Below are 15,775 nucleotides of genomic sequence, written 5' to 3' on the forward strand. Positions count from 1 at the left end.
TAATAGACCCTACTTTGTGTTACAAAGAGCATGGTCTGTACCAGCCGATACAAGCCCGATACATAGGAAAGCATGGGAGGAATGGCATAATATCGGATCATTCCACCCATGCTACGTATCACTCACCTTGGAAGCCAATACAATATGCCAGATCCTTTAAACCTTGCCGTTCACTTTGTGACCTCCATGCAAGGTCAACAAGGTACCATGCAACTGAGTGACCTCTACAAGGTCAGTGGAACTTGGAAAACATTAGAAACTCGAAGAAAATTGAGAGGTAATACATGCTAGTACACCTTAGCAAACCAACATTCTGGGTTCAAATATGATGTATATCAGTTTTCAAGGTCATTGAAACATTAAATACTAGGAACCAAGGGGTCTTCATAGGTTTAGATGATAGAACCCCTCCAAGTATATCTATTGGGAAGACATTGAACTGAAACAATAAAAGAATAGAGCATCAAAGTTTAAAAACTTGCGATACGCATTTTTTGTGTATCATTTCAATACTTTGAACCATGCTTATTGTATTTCAATTGCACTCTCCATTGAGAATTTCAAGCATGAGCAGCTGACGAAAAACAAGAACACAGAAAAGCCCAAAATCAACAAAACAGTAAGCTGCTGATACTTTTCATGGATAAGATAATAAGAGATCTTGATATACTGACTGCACGAGAAATGCATCCATCAAATCCTCATACAAGAGAACAGTTAAGATATATATATACATATACAGAAGTTCCGGGTGGAAGACCACAAAAAAACTACAATCTACAATAGAACATTTTCCTTTCCTTCTTTCAACATCTATACTTACAATGCATTTTCTTCTTTACAGCTCTTCCCATTCATTAGGATTGCCCTGTCGGTTGTCCCCTTTCAACAAAACGGTGAGATCTTATATTTTGCTCCAAAGACATTGAATTAGCTTACCTTCTTGGGTATTGTTAGCTGATTGTCTGCCAATTTTTTGGGTTTATCCACCTGATAATAACCTTGGAAAGAGAAAAGGCTAAATGTCAGAAAGAATTTAAAGATTCATGGTACTTTCTTTAGGTTACATCCTAGGTGGGAAACATTAATCTCATTACGACAAATAAGAATAGAAATTAAAAAAAAAATCTTTTTCCCTAAAACATGATTATGAATATTTTTGGACATAAAAAAAGACAGATGAATATGAAATTTACACCTCAATCATTTATATACTACACTTACTAATGGATTAGGAACCCAAGATCCCTAACAACTGTTGGACTGTGGTGAGACCCTGCTTTTGTTCAAAATTCCACCTGCAGTTTTGTGTATATTGTGCATTCCATGCTCATAGATATAACACATGATGGGATAAAGCTATATGTTGATGAAAAGTTTTGGTAATTGGTATATGTATCGATCAAAAGTTGATTTCATTAATCAAATAGAATAAGACTTTACAAGCATCCCTTGGAGAGATGCAAGGTGCAGCCTCTCTTAAACATTACAAGAGATCAGAAATAAATATTACAAATCTGCCCAAAATAACCCACCCCTAGAGGACCCTTGTTTAGCAAGAGAGTCAGCCAAAGCATTGACCGACATACCCACCCATTGGACTAAATATTATGTGTCTTGTTAAGCATTCAACTTTTTTTATGAGATCCCTATAACTGCAAATGACTGAATCTGGACTCGATAACCAACCACCTTAGACTCCCCTTCAATTAACAATTTCTCCACTCCAAGTTGGGTGGCAATTTGGAACCCTTGTACTACAGCCAATAACTCAGCCCTTGTAGAATCCCCTATTCCCTCCAGGCCTGAGAACAAGGATATAATGCTGCCATCCTCATTCCTCAGAACCCCTCCTATGCCAGATGGCCCTGGATTGCCTTGACTGCTTTCATCAAAATTCAGTTTAGTAAATCCTTCCAGAGGAGGTGCCCAAATTGTTATAAATCTGTTTTTCTTAACCAAAGTATGGGCTAGCCCAATTCCTCCAAATGTCATCAAAGGAGAGGGAATTGAAGGAATCCAAAGATTTCAGCCAATTATCAGCCCTAGTCAAAATGCACTCCTTCACTACTGGAAAGGATCTCTCCTTCACTTGGAAAATTCTAGCATTTTTTATTCCCAAATGGTCCACAAAGTGGCTACTCTGAAACATATCCACTTGCTTCTCCCTCTTTTGTTGGCTAAAGATAGAAAAAAAAAAACAACAATTTGACTTCTGTTGGCTGGTTCCACCTACATCTAAACAAAATAGACATCCAATCCCATAGAGCTATAGCAAAGGAACAAGAAATCAGTAAGTGGTAGAAGTCCTCACTATGAGTTTTGCACAAAAACAAACCAGTTTGGGGATAAACGCAAAAAAGGTTTTCCCAAAAAGAACTGAATTCCTAGAGCAAGCATCATACCTTACAAATTGAAGAAACTTGGGAAGAATGCCATGTATTGTCTTCCAAAGTGTTGTTTTGGTAGCCCGACAAGAATCCCAACCAAAATCAGAACAGCCATGAATACTAAGCACCACCTTGTACCACAAACTTTCTCTTTCCAAAAGCCATTTCCAAAGCCGCTTCAGCACTTCCCCAATAAAGCTTCCTTTTTAAGAGCCAAAATTCCCTAGTCTTCCAAACCCCCTACCTCTTTACTCCGACAAACTATCTCCCAACTAAATGGTCCTTTTTCTCTCCCCTAGTTCCCAAGAAAACCTCTAGTCAACTTTTCTAATTTCTAGCCTCCCTAGAGGGGGATCCTAAACACAGAAAAAAAAAATACACCAATAGATTGGAAAGCATAGCTTTAATCAAGGTTACCCTTCCCTCAAAAGTAATATAATTCTTTTTCCAGGATGCCAATACTTCTTGAAAATTTTCCACAATTGGATACCAAAAACCGCTATCCCTAGCATTCCCCAAAAGTAACCCAAATAAGTCATGGACCATGAAGAAATAGAGCAATCCATGCAAGTTGCAAAGACTCAACTTCACTATCAACCAAATTGACACCCATGACCCACCACATAGCTCTTTTCAAAATTGTCTTTAAATTGGCGACACACTCAAAACCTATTATTAGGTCCTTAAGATTTCTTACTTTCCTCGAGTCATCTTCCTTCACAAAAGATGATAATATCACCTGTACACTGAAGATGAGTCACATATACATTGTTCCTGTCAATCTTCTAACCACTCGTTACCTCCTCCCTATCTGGCTTTGAGATCAATCTAATAAGCACATCCGCAACCAATGTAAAAAGGAAAGAAGAGAGAGGACCATGTGTAAACCTCTACAAGTTGGAAAGAAATCCATTTACCACTCCATTCACTAGCACAAAGTAATGAACCAAAGTGAGAACCAAAAATTCAAAGACACCATTTTTCCTCAAACCCACAATCCTAAGAGGAAACTCCAGTCCACCAAATCATACATCTTCTTTAGGTCTAGTTTGCAATCAAAACCTTGACTCCCAGATTTCCTCATATCCTCCATGCACATCAGTTAGTGCTTGCAAAAATTAAAATCCATTAATTTAAAAGTTTCATTAAATTCTTCGGTGAGGGAAACAGCAAATTACTCAAGGTCATGAATCCTGCCACCATGTTGGACACTGACTTGTAAAGAAACAAAGCTAGGAGCCCCACCAAGAAGGCAAGGGTCTATCCTATATCTGTATTTACATCATAAAATCAGAATGTTTAAACCTAAGCATAAGGTGGTATTGATGGGAGAACCAACGGTGATGGCAACACCTGAGGCTTCTTCATTCAATGGGCTCATGACTCACAACCTGCCAACACGTTAGAATGTCACACCCCTGTCATTGAGGATTTAGAATCACGGGTTTATGTCCTTGATCCTTCTAATCATAAATGATACAAAGATGATGTATGTAAATAGATGCAGTTATTGTAGTAGTTTTCCAACCAACCCGGACCGTAATTACCTGATTTTAAACATAATGGCTAGGCCCCATAGAGTTGCCGTTCACCCTCCTCTATAGATACAGCTGTTAGATTGGAATAATATATCGGAGGATCCATAGTATACATCAAAAAATTACAATTACAATTATTGAACCATGTCTACTAATTATTCTTTTGGAATCTTTTATCTCAATTCATAGGAGGGTATCTATTGTATAGGCCTCCTGGGTTTGGAAAATCAAGCTTGATTGCTGCCATGACGAATTTCTTGTGTTACCACATCTATGATATCGAGTTAACAAAGGTTTCAGATAATTCGAAACTCTAAGCATTGTCGATACAGACGATGAATCGTTCAATCATCATAATTGAAAATATCAATTGTTTGCTCAATCTAACCGCAAACCGACTCTCAAAAATGAAAAAAAATAAATAAATTCATTGATACTGATGCCAAAGAGCCATTGACAGTGCAACAATGGAGAGAGAAAAATAGATGGGCCATGCTTTCGAGACTGCTCAACTTCATTTGGTCACACTTTTCGGAAAGAAACTCAGCAGTTAGTCAGAATATTCTGTTGGATGGGGCGAACACTCGTTTGGTCAATGGTTATGGCGGAGGAGATAACAAGGGAAGAAGAAGAAGAATTTTAAGTGGGACAGTGAGAATTTTTGTTTTTATTCTTGGTCATCTGTGAATAGGTGGGAATTTAAGTGGGACTCACCTTAATTTCCCAGATTTTTTTATTTGAGCAATGCCACATCAGCAGGCAAACACTGGTTTGGTCACCTGTGAATAGTTGGTCAGAATATTCTGTTGGATAGGGCAAACACTGGTTCGGTCAGTGGTTATGGCGGAGGAGATAACAGGGGAAGAAGCAGAAGAAGAAGACGAATTTTAAGTGAGACAGTGAGAATTTTTGTTTTTATTCTTGGTCATTTGTTAATAGGTGGGAATTTTAAGTTGGGAATCACCTTAATTTCCCAGGTTTTTTTATTTAAGCAATGTCACATCATCAGGCCTTATTATTTTATTATTTGTCTAACAGAACCATCAACAACATCTCAAACGCCGTCTGTTTTTTGCCTTAAAGTAGCCTTTCCATCGTTGTTTGAGGGCAAAAATGGCACTTTTAATTCTTTAGGGTGTAAAGTGGTTTTTTACAAAGTTCAAGAGTTGTCAAAGCTGAAAATCCCATTTATTAGCATACACTTCCAGAGAATATACAACGATGATGAAAGCCAAACAGAAAAACATTACATTCAAGTACACAACAGAAATACAGAATGATGACAAGTCAACTACTTTATGTTAACAAGTATACAACCAAGACAGAAGCATAGAGATGACAACAAAATAGAATACTCTAACCAGAAACTGATAAAAATTCTAAGCAGTAATCAGTCAGCAGTACCTGAGACTTGCATATTCGACAGATTTTGTAGCCAGCACACCCTCAATTCATGGGACATAGATAGGAATGTATTCCTCCACTTTTCCTCCTGAAATAACATTGTTGCTTTCAGACAGCACTTTGGAGAGAGAGTATGCACTGCAAATATGTTGTTCAAAATTTCAATGCAAGTAGTGATACTCTCCTTAACCTTCTTTAGCACCTCATCATGTTGACTTTGAATAATTGCCTTCATTTCCTTTTCCAAGCGCATCTTCTGCACTTCATATTTTATCTTCTTGGCCTCTACCCATATTCTAATTACATCATCCATTGCACCACAAGTTGAAATTTTCTTTCTCTTCCTCGTAGACATCGGGAGGCTATCAATATCAACTCTCATGCTGAATTCTCTACTCGGAGGAGGGTTATCACACAAATTGACAACATTCTGAACTCCCATGGACTCCCCTGTGGAGGGAGTAGTTTGGCAATCTTGGGTGTGGGAATTGGATTGCGAGTGTTGAACACTATCATCATCGTCTGAGGCAACCTGATTACAGCTGACACCATGTTTCTCTGAAGCTTCTATCCCACCAAATATGTACTCTAGCTCATCCCAGTGCTGGAAGTTCCTTGTTCTGAACTTCCTTGCAAAACCATTAGTCTGCAAATCTTTCCTCATTAATTAGTATCTTATGATTTAATTGTAACCTCTTAAAAACATAGGCAGTTACCTTACAAAAATTGGACCATACTGCTTCATCTGCGATTGGCTTCTTTGTCACGGGATCTATTGTAAAACCTGTTTGATTTGTTAAGATAAGATATTGTCTTCTCCTGTTCCTCAATGCATTGTACTTGTTCTTGAATTGTGAATGAACATAGTTCTTGTTGTGGATCCTGTTGAAATTTTCCCTGATGTATTTCCAACCTTCAGAGTTGAAAGTAGAAGTGGGCCTGTTGTTAGCCTTCACCATATCAACCATCAAGTCAACCAAGGTCTTCTCCTCAGCATCAGACCACATAGCATCTTCTTTGACAAACTTATTATCTTCTTTGTCATGAATATTTTCCATAGCCATCCTATGGATCAACATCCAGCCATCTCAGTCAACACAATTCAAGACATTCTGCCTACTAAAACTAAAGGCTTTAGACTCTTACAAAACCAAAAGCTTAAGCATGGCAAATAAATTTCCATGCACAATAAGCAACAAATGTGCATGGACTTTGACAAACGACAACAGATATTTATCTTTATTTATATGTCAAGAATACATATTTGAAATGGTTCAATTGGCACCAGCTGTTCATGCTGGTGCCTAATAAATTTAAGTGCATGCAAACAATTAAAAAAAAGTCCCCAATAGGGGTATCTTCTAGTTCTGCACAATCATCAATAATTGTCCCTCCTTGCCAGATATATATTAAAATTCATTTCACACCACTTACAGAAGTCTAGCATGAACACAAATTGCAAATTCACTTACTGATGCAATCGGATGAGAGTGCAGTTCTAGCTCAACACAGAAAATATCTCTAGTATGACCTTATACAACCTGGGCGCATCAAAACTTTTCATCTGCACATCTTTGATGCTATTATAAGCATACAAAGCACAATATACATAAAAGTGCAAGTGGACAATCTGAAAAACAGGAAGGTCTCATCAGTCAATACACCCCAATACGGCAATACCCTCTATGGATCCTAACCCATTAGTAAGTATGGATTGTACCAAAATGATAGAAGTGAGAATTTAATATTCATGCAAATCTTACTTTGTGATCTATAATTCATGGTCACATTGAAGTTTCTCACCCAGTATGTAACCTAAAGAAAAAATCATGAATCATTTTTCTCTTTCCTTTCCAAGATTATCATCTAATGGATAAACCTAAATTAAATTGGCCTAGCCAAGAATACCCAACAAGGAAAGTTTTTTTTTTCAGTAGGGTAAGTTAATCCAAATATTTATTGATCAAAAAACAGTTAATCCAAATGTGTCCTGTTTGGATTGGGACATTCTCAACCCAAAGTTCCAAAGGCCCGAATAGCAGGGATTGGCTCATAAGTTGGACAAAATCCCATGCCTAGTTAGATGGAGCTAGTGTTTGATTATTCAGATTTTTAACTATTGACTAGCTACCTACAGTTATAGGGCAACAAGTAGCCACACCTTAGAGGTAAGATATGGGTCACTTGGTGGGAGAACATACCTGCTGCAACTCTAGTACTCTACACTCACCGTTCAGATTGCTGTTGCTGGAGACGTAGACATGTGTCACATGTCAGCTGTGCACATTGTCTTTACAATAGGCCCGCACCCTTCTCCATTTTCATGAATCAACCACATTTCATGTGGCATAAGTTCTAGACAAACAGCAGTTTCTAGTGGTACCCTCTATAAATTCAAACCCTTATCTCTGCTCATTGTCACCAACAATTGAATAGAGTCCCTTGCAGAAACACAGATTCGCTCTTGTAGTTTTCAAGGGAACAGTGCAAGCCTAGGAACAGAGGAGTGCCTTGTCATGTAGTCACCTAGGTAATAGATTTTTTTTTAAATATAAAACATGAACCATAGGTAGTTCCCTAGGTTCCCTAGTAACTAGCAACAATCTTTTATTAATAATTATATAATCTTCAAAAAAATGTATAAACTTCATATTAAAATATAGAAAACCAACATATTCATGAGAAGAAAAAGAAATAGAAAAGAAAATTAAAAAAAAAAAAACATATAGAGGGGCTGAGCCCCGGTTTTTGTCCTAGGAAAAGAAGAAAAAAAAGGGTAGAAGAAGAGTGTATTGATTGGATAAAAATTGAAGTTCTTCCTTGCTTATGTTTAGGTTTTGAAGTCTTTGAGGGTTCTCAGCATACACAAACAAGCATAAATTGAACCCTAACAAATAAGAAAACAATAAAAAGAAACTAGTATATAACCTACAAAAATAAATATTTTAATTCAATAATGTCTATTTTATTATTATAATCTCAAAATATTAAGAATAATACTTCATAGTGCCATGTACAAATAAGCTTGGTGATTAAGCAAGGCAACCCTCCATGGGCACCTTGTCACCTAGGCACCTGCCTACGTATCACCTTGACAACTATGTTTGCTCTCTCATTTAACTACATGTCCTTTCGCCATCTCTACCATTCAGAATTTTAAAAGTGTAAGGCGCAAAAAAGCACAAGGGCCATCTTGCACCCAGTGTTTTAAAAGCAAAAGGCTCAAAAAGGGCGCAAGGCGCAAGGCGAGGCACATGCCTTTTTTAGGCAAGGTACACAATTCAAAAAAAAAAAAGCTAAAAAATCAAAAAAAATGTCAAAATTTTCAAAAGAAAAGCCAAAAAATTATAAAACATAATATTAATAAAAATATAAACTTAAATTTTAAAATAAATGTTTTAAAAAACCATTTATCAAAAAAATAAATATTTTAAAAAACCTATTATCTAAAATTAAAATACATAAACATAATATGTAAAGCATATTCAAATGAGAATTTAAAAATGAAATCAAACATATAAAACATTTTCAAGCATATAAAACCCACAATCTCTTTTTTCTCACTAAAACAAGTAGCTAATGTGACATATTACATTCCTAATTCTACGAGCCGCCTTTGCGCCACGCCTCTCAAGGCAAGCCCAAGCAAGTCCATGTTAGGGTCTTAAATTCTGAGTTTTCACACAAAAAATAATGATTTTATAGTTTTATATGCTTTTAAGAAGATATTTTATTAGGATGAATGAATGGACAGCATTACCAAATAGGGGGTTCTCATGGGGGACCACTTGTGGTGGAACATCAGTTTCACTTGTCTAATTGCCTTTCTCCCATGCAAAAATCCTTACTGGATTGGCAATAGGGAGACAAAAATTCCATTACAAGGCAGGGATCATATAGTAATTCAATGCAAGGTGGGTGAATGATGTGTTTTTCAATGTAGATTTCAAAATGTAATTGAGAAATCCATGCCACTTTCTTCCTTCACCAATCTTGGAGTATAAGAGATGACATCTCCAAAAGCAAAGCACAGAGATCATCTTGCAGGTCTAGATAATTCCTCTGAATTCCTAATAGTGAATAGATCCACAGGAACATGGAAATCCACTTTACATCAATTATGTATATAGACATGAAAATATTGTATCCCATCATATGGAAAACTTGACTAGAACTAAACAGCGTTGTATAAAGTACTTAAAAGATGTGTCATCATGGCTTATAACACATCAACAGACAAAGAGGAAGGCATCCTCAGTCATATCTATCTTTCCTGTTATCTCTTTTGCCCCAAAAAAATAAATCAAAAAAAGGGAGAGAAATCCAAAATAGAAAATCAAGAGAAAGAAAGTTGAAAAACAGTAAACAGTAGATTCATCACAGGAAGAGAAATATTTATGTTTCAAGTCTCTAGAAACCAAATTTTGCATTAAGGAACACACTGAAGTCTGATTGCCAATGAATGTGTAGACGAGATGAAGAGATCTAGGCAAAGAGACATTGTATGTAAGCTGAATCTTGAGAAAGCTTATGACTTGGTGGATTGGCAATTTTTAATAGAGATTTGGAGGAAATGTGGTTTCAGGGAAAGGTAGTGTAGTTGGATGTTTGGTATTGTTGTTACTTGTCATTACTCCATCCTAGTAAATGGGGTGGCAAGGGATGTTTTTTTTCCAGCCTATAAGGGTATTACACAAGGGGATCCACTTTCACCTTTCCTTTTTATCCCAATAGCTGATATATTCAGTCGAATTATCACTAAGGCTGATAGAGAAGATCTTATAAGGGGATGGAGAATAGGCAGAAGCTAAGTTCCAGTTACTCATCTTCAATTTGCAAATGATTTGGTGATTTCTGTGATGGAGGCTATGGTGAGAAGGTGGAAACCTCAAGGAGCTGGTTAGAGCCTACAAAGGAATTTCCAATTTGACAATCAATCCAAAAAAGAGCTGCTAGCGGGAATCAATTTGGAGTTTGAGGATGTTGAAAATTGTCTTGAGTGTTCTATATCCTCTCGGCCTATGTCCTCCTATCTAGGGCTTCCATTAGGGGAAAACCATAGGGAGAGTAAGTTTTGGATTCCAGTCATAGAAAAGTTTGAGAAGTGGTTAGCCTCGTGGAAGAAGAATTATATCTCTTGGGTGGGAGGATCATTTTGATAAAAGCTACCCTCACGAACCTACCTACTTACTACCTCTTTATCTTTAGGATACCACCTAGGGAAGCGAAGAGAAGTTAGAAAAATTGATGAAAGACTTTCTCTGGAACCAAGAGAAAGTAAAAAAATATCATTTAATCAGATGGGAGGTTGTGGGTAGAAGAAAAGAGGAAAGGGGATTAGGTCTAGGAAATGTGGTTAAAAAGAATTTGGCTTTGTTAGGGAAGTGGTTGTAGTGGTGGCCCTTGGTGCAAGAGAGGCTTTGGCACGAATAGGTGAAGAGTATTCTTGGATGCTCAAAGAATGGGTGGGATGCTGGTGCATCACAAAGGGCCAACTTGGCAACACCATGGAAGGCAATTCCTAGACTTCTCCTGCAATTTCTCAGTTGTGTCAAGTATGATGTTGTTCTGGCAATTTTGTTCAATTTTGGGAGGACACTTGGTTGGAGACCTTCCTCTAAAAGATCTTTTTTCCATCCTTGTTCTATGTTTCTTTGTATAAAAAAGAGGTGATCTCAAAATTCCTTCCATCTTTGTTAAATCTTCTGGCCTTGACTTAGGATTTTGGTTTTCATAGAGGGTTAAAGGATGAGAAAGTTGAGTGTTTGGGCCCCTAATCCGAAAGGGATTTTTTTCCTGTGGCTCCTTTTTTAAGTTCCTTTGCCAAACCTCCTGGTCCTCCTCTCAAGAGGTTTTCCCTTTCAAAGAAGTCTGGTGCAGGCCAATTCCCCCTAAGGTTATGGCTTTATGTTGGGAAGTGTGCCATGGGAAAGTAAACACTATGGATAACCTACAAAAGAGAAGAACCTTTGTATTTCACCTACCTAATGTACTCTTTGTAGATCTCATGGTGAGGAATGTTACCATTTATTTTATGCTGTAATGTCACTACAGAGCTTCAGGTTTCACTCTTCTATTTGTTTGGTGGGATATGCTAGCAGAAGTAAGCACGATCTTTAACTTTCTACCTTCTCTTGGCCAGTTGGCCCCATAAAAGAGGAAGAAGCATGCTGAGGTGTGGAAGAACAGCTTTGATCTGGACAGTTTGGGAAGAAAAGAATGCCTGAATCTTCCAAGAAAAGGAGACGAGCAGCCAAACCCTAAAGGACTGCATCATATATAGCACAATACACTGGTTAAAGTCTTTGGAACTTTTTCACCAATTCTCTTTTACTGACTTATGGAGGAACTGGCTAACAGTAGCAAGCTGTTCCTCATCAAAGCATGGGCAACTCAGAGCCCTCTGGGTTGCGAGGTGTTTTGAGAAACAAGGCTAGAGAGGTTGTTCTTCTTTCTTTTGGCCCATTGGGCATTGGGAATTCTGTCAGGGCAGAATTGCAAGCTGCCATACAAGGAGTATTTCTTTCAAAAGAATTGGACGTGGAACAACTGCTGATTGAAGAGGACTCTAAGATAGTGGTGGAATGGTTAAATAATCTGGAGGATGTCGCATGGTGTTACAAGAATGAGCTAAAAAAATTCAAATCGCTGGCATGGAATATATCTGTACCAATACAGTGGGTGGGGAGATCAGCCAATGCTTTTGCTGATGTCTTGGTACAATAAGGGATAAATAGGGAAACATCGTTCTGGGCTCAAATGTATTATTGTATCAACATTCATGTATTTCTGCTTTAGCTTGTGTGTTTTCTGGTTGGAGAGGCGGCACCTTGCGCCTTTCCAAGGGACTGTTCATGTAATCTGTCTTTGATTTAATGAAAGTGTGATATTTTATCTATCAAAAAAACACACTGAAATCTATAATCTTACAGGGGGGTGTCTAATAACTAGGGTTTCAGGATTTCAGCATTATATCATGGATATAATTTTGCTTCTGGACCTAGTGACAAGAATACGAAGTAATGTTCGAAGGCATCTGCGTATGCCATGCGTACCCTTCACAGAGTAAAATTAGTAGCACGGTTCAGTCTTCCGCCCAAGCTGAAAAGCAAGCTCAAGTCTGCAGCATAACTACCTTTTTTCTCTGATCAAACATATCAAGAACAAATATCAGAAAAACCAACTTTTTCTGTGAACTCAGAAGGCCTTTTTCTTATAAAAAGGTGAATGAATTTAGCGACAAAAATGGCCAAATTTATCATGAAATAAATTAAGAAACAAAAATCGATAGTATCCGAAGGAGGTAACAGTGAGAAATAGGAAGATCTGAAAAAGAGAACTTTACCAAAAAAAAAAAAGAAAAGGGGGAGAGAAATCGTAAGAGAGGGACAGAAAGTTAGAAACATTGCATAGAGATAAAGGGGGAATAGAGAGATTGTGTGTGTGTAAGAGAAAGAGAGAGAGAGGTTAGAGTGGGAGACTGCCGGAGAGACATGATTTACCGGCGGCGGTATATACGGCTACACGAATATCGGTAAAGAATGAGAGAGATCGTGACAAAGAGAGAGAGAGAGAGAGAGGAGGGTGAGAGTGAAAGACTGCCGGAGAGAGTGATGACTTACCGGCGGCGGAACTACTACGGCCAGCCGAAAATAGAAGTTGCATTGGGTAAGGAAAGTAAGAGCCATCGTTTGTCATGCTTACCATTTGGGTAAATTAAATTAAACCACAGACAACGACCCTGTACTTGGGTGGTTGTAATACTTTTTTTTTTCTAGGGGGTTGTTACACTTACGTCCCCGAACTTTCAACTTTGCTTTATGACAACGACCCCTGGAATTATGGATCGGTGGCAAAGACCCCCTTAAAAATGACTCTCATTCAATTATTTAAAATTTTTAAATCCCTAAACTGCTCTTTTCTTATTTATTTGAATGATAAGAAGACATCTCCGGCCAAATTGCCATGAAAATTGATGACCATAGTGACTATTGATTCCTATAAGTGATGGACGTTAGTGGATTTCTCTCTCTATAAATGCAAGTTGCAAGTTGGACGGCCATACTTTAATGCTTGGTTTGGAACTAAAACCAATAGTTCATTAATGGTTTTGTTTATGCTTTTTTCGTTTTTGTTTTGCTATCTCTAATACTAGAATAGACATTTGGGAATCGACTTGTTTACTTGACCTCACACATGAATTATTGGTTTTAATCAATGGTTGAAAATTTTAATCAATGGTTGAATTCATGGAAGCTTATCCAAAAATTCAATGCTTCAAGCTTCATAGTTACGGGTGTGGGGAGGGTTTTGTAAATTCTAGACCCTATTTGTCTCTTTAAACCTCCCAACCCATACTCGCCCTAAAACTTGTAGCGGGTTGGATTTTGAGAATCCAAACCCTCACCGCACATGAAAGTGCAAAACCCTCCCCCACCCTACCCCTCCCTGCATTCAAGGGTAGGGGCAAGTTGGGTTTTAAAGCTTGCATCTAATTTTCTATTATTTCTTATTATATATATAAGCAATAAAAAAGTAAAATAACACAAATAAACACCAAGATTTCTAATTATTTGATTAATACATGTAAAAAACAAAAACTAGAAATTATATCCTTCACATAAAATTCAAAATATTATTAAGTTTAGCAAACTAGTATATAAAGTTTGTATGCTTTTCAACAATATGTGGGTTGGGGAGGGTCAGGTTTAACCAAATATCGTACCCTACCCATACCCGTAAAGGTTGTAGAATGCCAAAATCCGTACCTGCCCCAAAACCCATCATTTAAGCAAAAGAACCTTCTCCATCAGAGGGGTAGTGGCAGGTACCCACTGGGCAGGGTAGAAATTGCCATCCCTATTCATAGCTTGTAATAATTTCAAATTGAATAGGATTTCTTTCTATGCTACCTCTCTCATTTATTTTGTAGTTCCTTAAGCTATGCTTCTTTCAAGGTAATTTTTTTTCGGGAAAGGAATAAAAAGATTAGATTAGGTTAGGGTTTAAGACAAAAGGCAATGGGAAGACAATAAACAAAGTTTAGGTGGGTATTTTGGTAATTTAATGCATTTTGTCAACTTACTTAACAACTAGGGGGTATTTGTGGCATGATAAAAGTTTAGGGAGGTCTTTGTCGCAATACAGGGTGGTTTTTGTCACTGACCCTATAGTACAAGGGGTTCTTTATAACTTACCCTTCCATTATTCTGATAATTAATTATTTAGAATATTCCTTAAATATTTCTAAAATCCATGTTATTTTGTGAAACCATTTTTCCCTTTCATGTTTCCTTTTTATTTTTAATCCTAACTTTCAATGTTTCTCTCAACTTTCTTTTAACAAAATTCATATTGAGGATGCCATGAGAATGATTAGTATATTATCATTTATTTTTTGAGAATGATTATTTTCGTCATTTGAAAATTTAGGTCACATTCATTTGGCGGTAAGTTTGGGGAAGGGGGAGTTTTTCGATGCTCGCTTTTTGGTAAGTATGGATCCCACTATTAAGGGCGAGTATGGGCCGATTCTGTTCAATTCCATGGCAGAACCTAGAACCTACCATATAGGGGTCAATTCCAAGTTTTTGAAACTTGAAACCTATCCTGTGAAGGTGAGTTCTCGTGTTGGTTTTGGCATTGGCAGTTCTAGGTTTAGTTCTAGGGTCTATCCATGGAACTTGTTTTTTCTTAACTCTTTGTCTCTCCTCCATTAAAAAGAAGAAGAAGAAGAAGAAGAAGAAGAAGAAACATGCTCTTTAAAAACTTGATTTTCAATAATTATAATATTATAATATTAGTTTAAAACTTATATTGTCTTTATTGATTAAATTAAGTAACGTAATATGTACATTATCACAATATATTCAAAACATTTTTTTTGCCCGGACAATCCTTGAACTTTACGAAAAAGCCAATTTTGACCCTAAAAGAAGTCCTTTGTAGGCAAAATAAACAACATTTGAAATGTCAACATAATCCTTTGTAGATTACTAACATGTACTTGGGCCTATTCTCACTTTGGTACTCGAATTTCAAAACGTGCCAAATTAGTACCTGAACTCCTAAAAGCTACCAAGGGCACTGCCCTAATTTTAGGAGTACTACATTTAAATTGTAGGTGGGGAGCAGCCAAGGGCACTGCCCTAATTTTTCATGGTTTTTTTTTTCCATGGGTGTTGGTTGTTTTTTGAACTTTGTACTTTCTATTCATTTTTTCCCTATAACAAAGCTTTACTGCCACTGATTAAAAAGATCATAGCAACAAGTCTGGCAAAGTGCACCTAACAATGAGCCTTGATTGTGAACTCAGGTGCACCTTCTAAAATATTGTGTGTACCCTCAATTTTTTTTTAGAATTGATTCATTTATGATATCACAGACACCATTGATCAGTTCAGGTGCATTAGTTATAAGATCTTGAACTGCCATTTGTTTGGG

At 37.2% G+C, this 15,775-nt stretch overlaps 1 protein-coding gene across 8 annotated transcripts; it reads right to left on the reverse strand.

The window, feature by feature from the left end:
• Nucleotides 1-634: 634 nt before the first annotated feature.
• On the reverse strand, nt 635-13,096 carry LOC148869781 (uncharacterized). Of its 8 annotated transcripts, XM_088971701.1 has the most exons (7): nt 12,955-13,084; nt 12,388-12,476; nt 7,563-7,824; nt 6,805-6,962; nt 6,049-6,397; nt 5,333-5,978; nt 635-1,001 (listed from the first exon to the last, which is right to left on the reverse strand). In XM_088971701.1, the coding sequence occupies exons 5-7, from the start codon at nt 6,394-6,396 to the stop codon at nt 931-933; spliced, it is 1,065 nt and encodes a 354-aa protein (XP_088827827.1). In that variant the 5' UTR covers nt 6,397; nt 6,805-6,962; nt 7,563-7,824; nt 12,388-12,476; nt 12,955-13,084; the 3' UTR covers nt 635-930. The 8 variants fall into 8 exon arrangements, with proteins under 8 accessions (XP_088827827.1, XP_088827826.1, XP_088827828.1 ...); XM_088971700.1 differs by lacking the exon at nt 7,563-7,824 and having other exon boundaries at nt 12,955-13,096; XM_088971702.1 differs by lacking the exons at nt 7,563-7,824; nt 12,955-13,084 and adding an exon at nt 12,835-12,857.
• Nucleotides 13,097-15,775: the final 2,679 nt, after the last annotated feature.

The sequence above is a fragment of the Nelumbo lutea genome, chromosome 2 (assembly GCF_056320005.1).
Source record: "Nelumbo lutea isolate HS-2025 chromosome 2, American lotus-T2T, whole genome shotgun sequence".
In the NCBI taxonomy this organism is placed as follows: Eukaryota; Viridiplantae; Streptophyta; class Magnoliopsida; order Proteales; family Nelumbonaceae; genus Nelumbo; species Nelumbo lutea.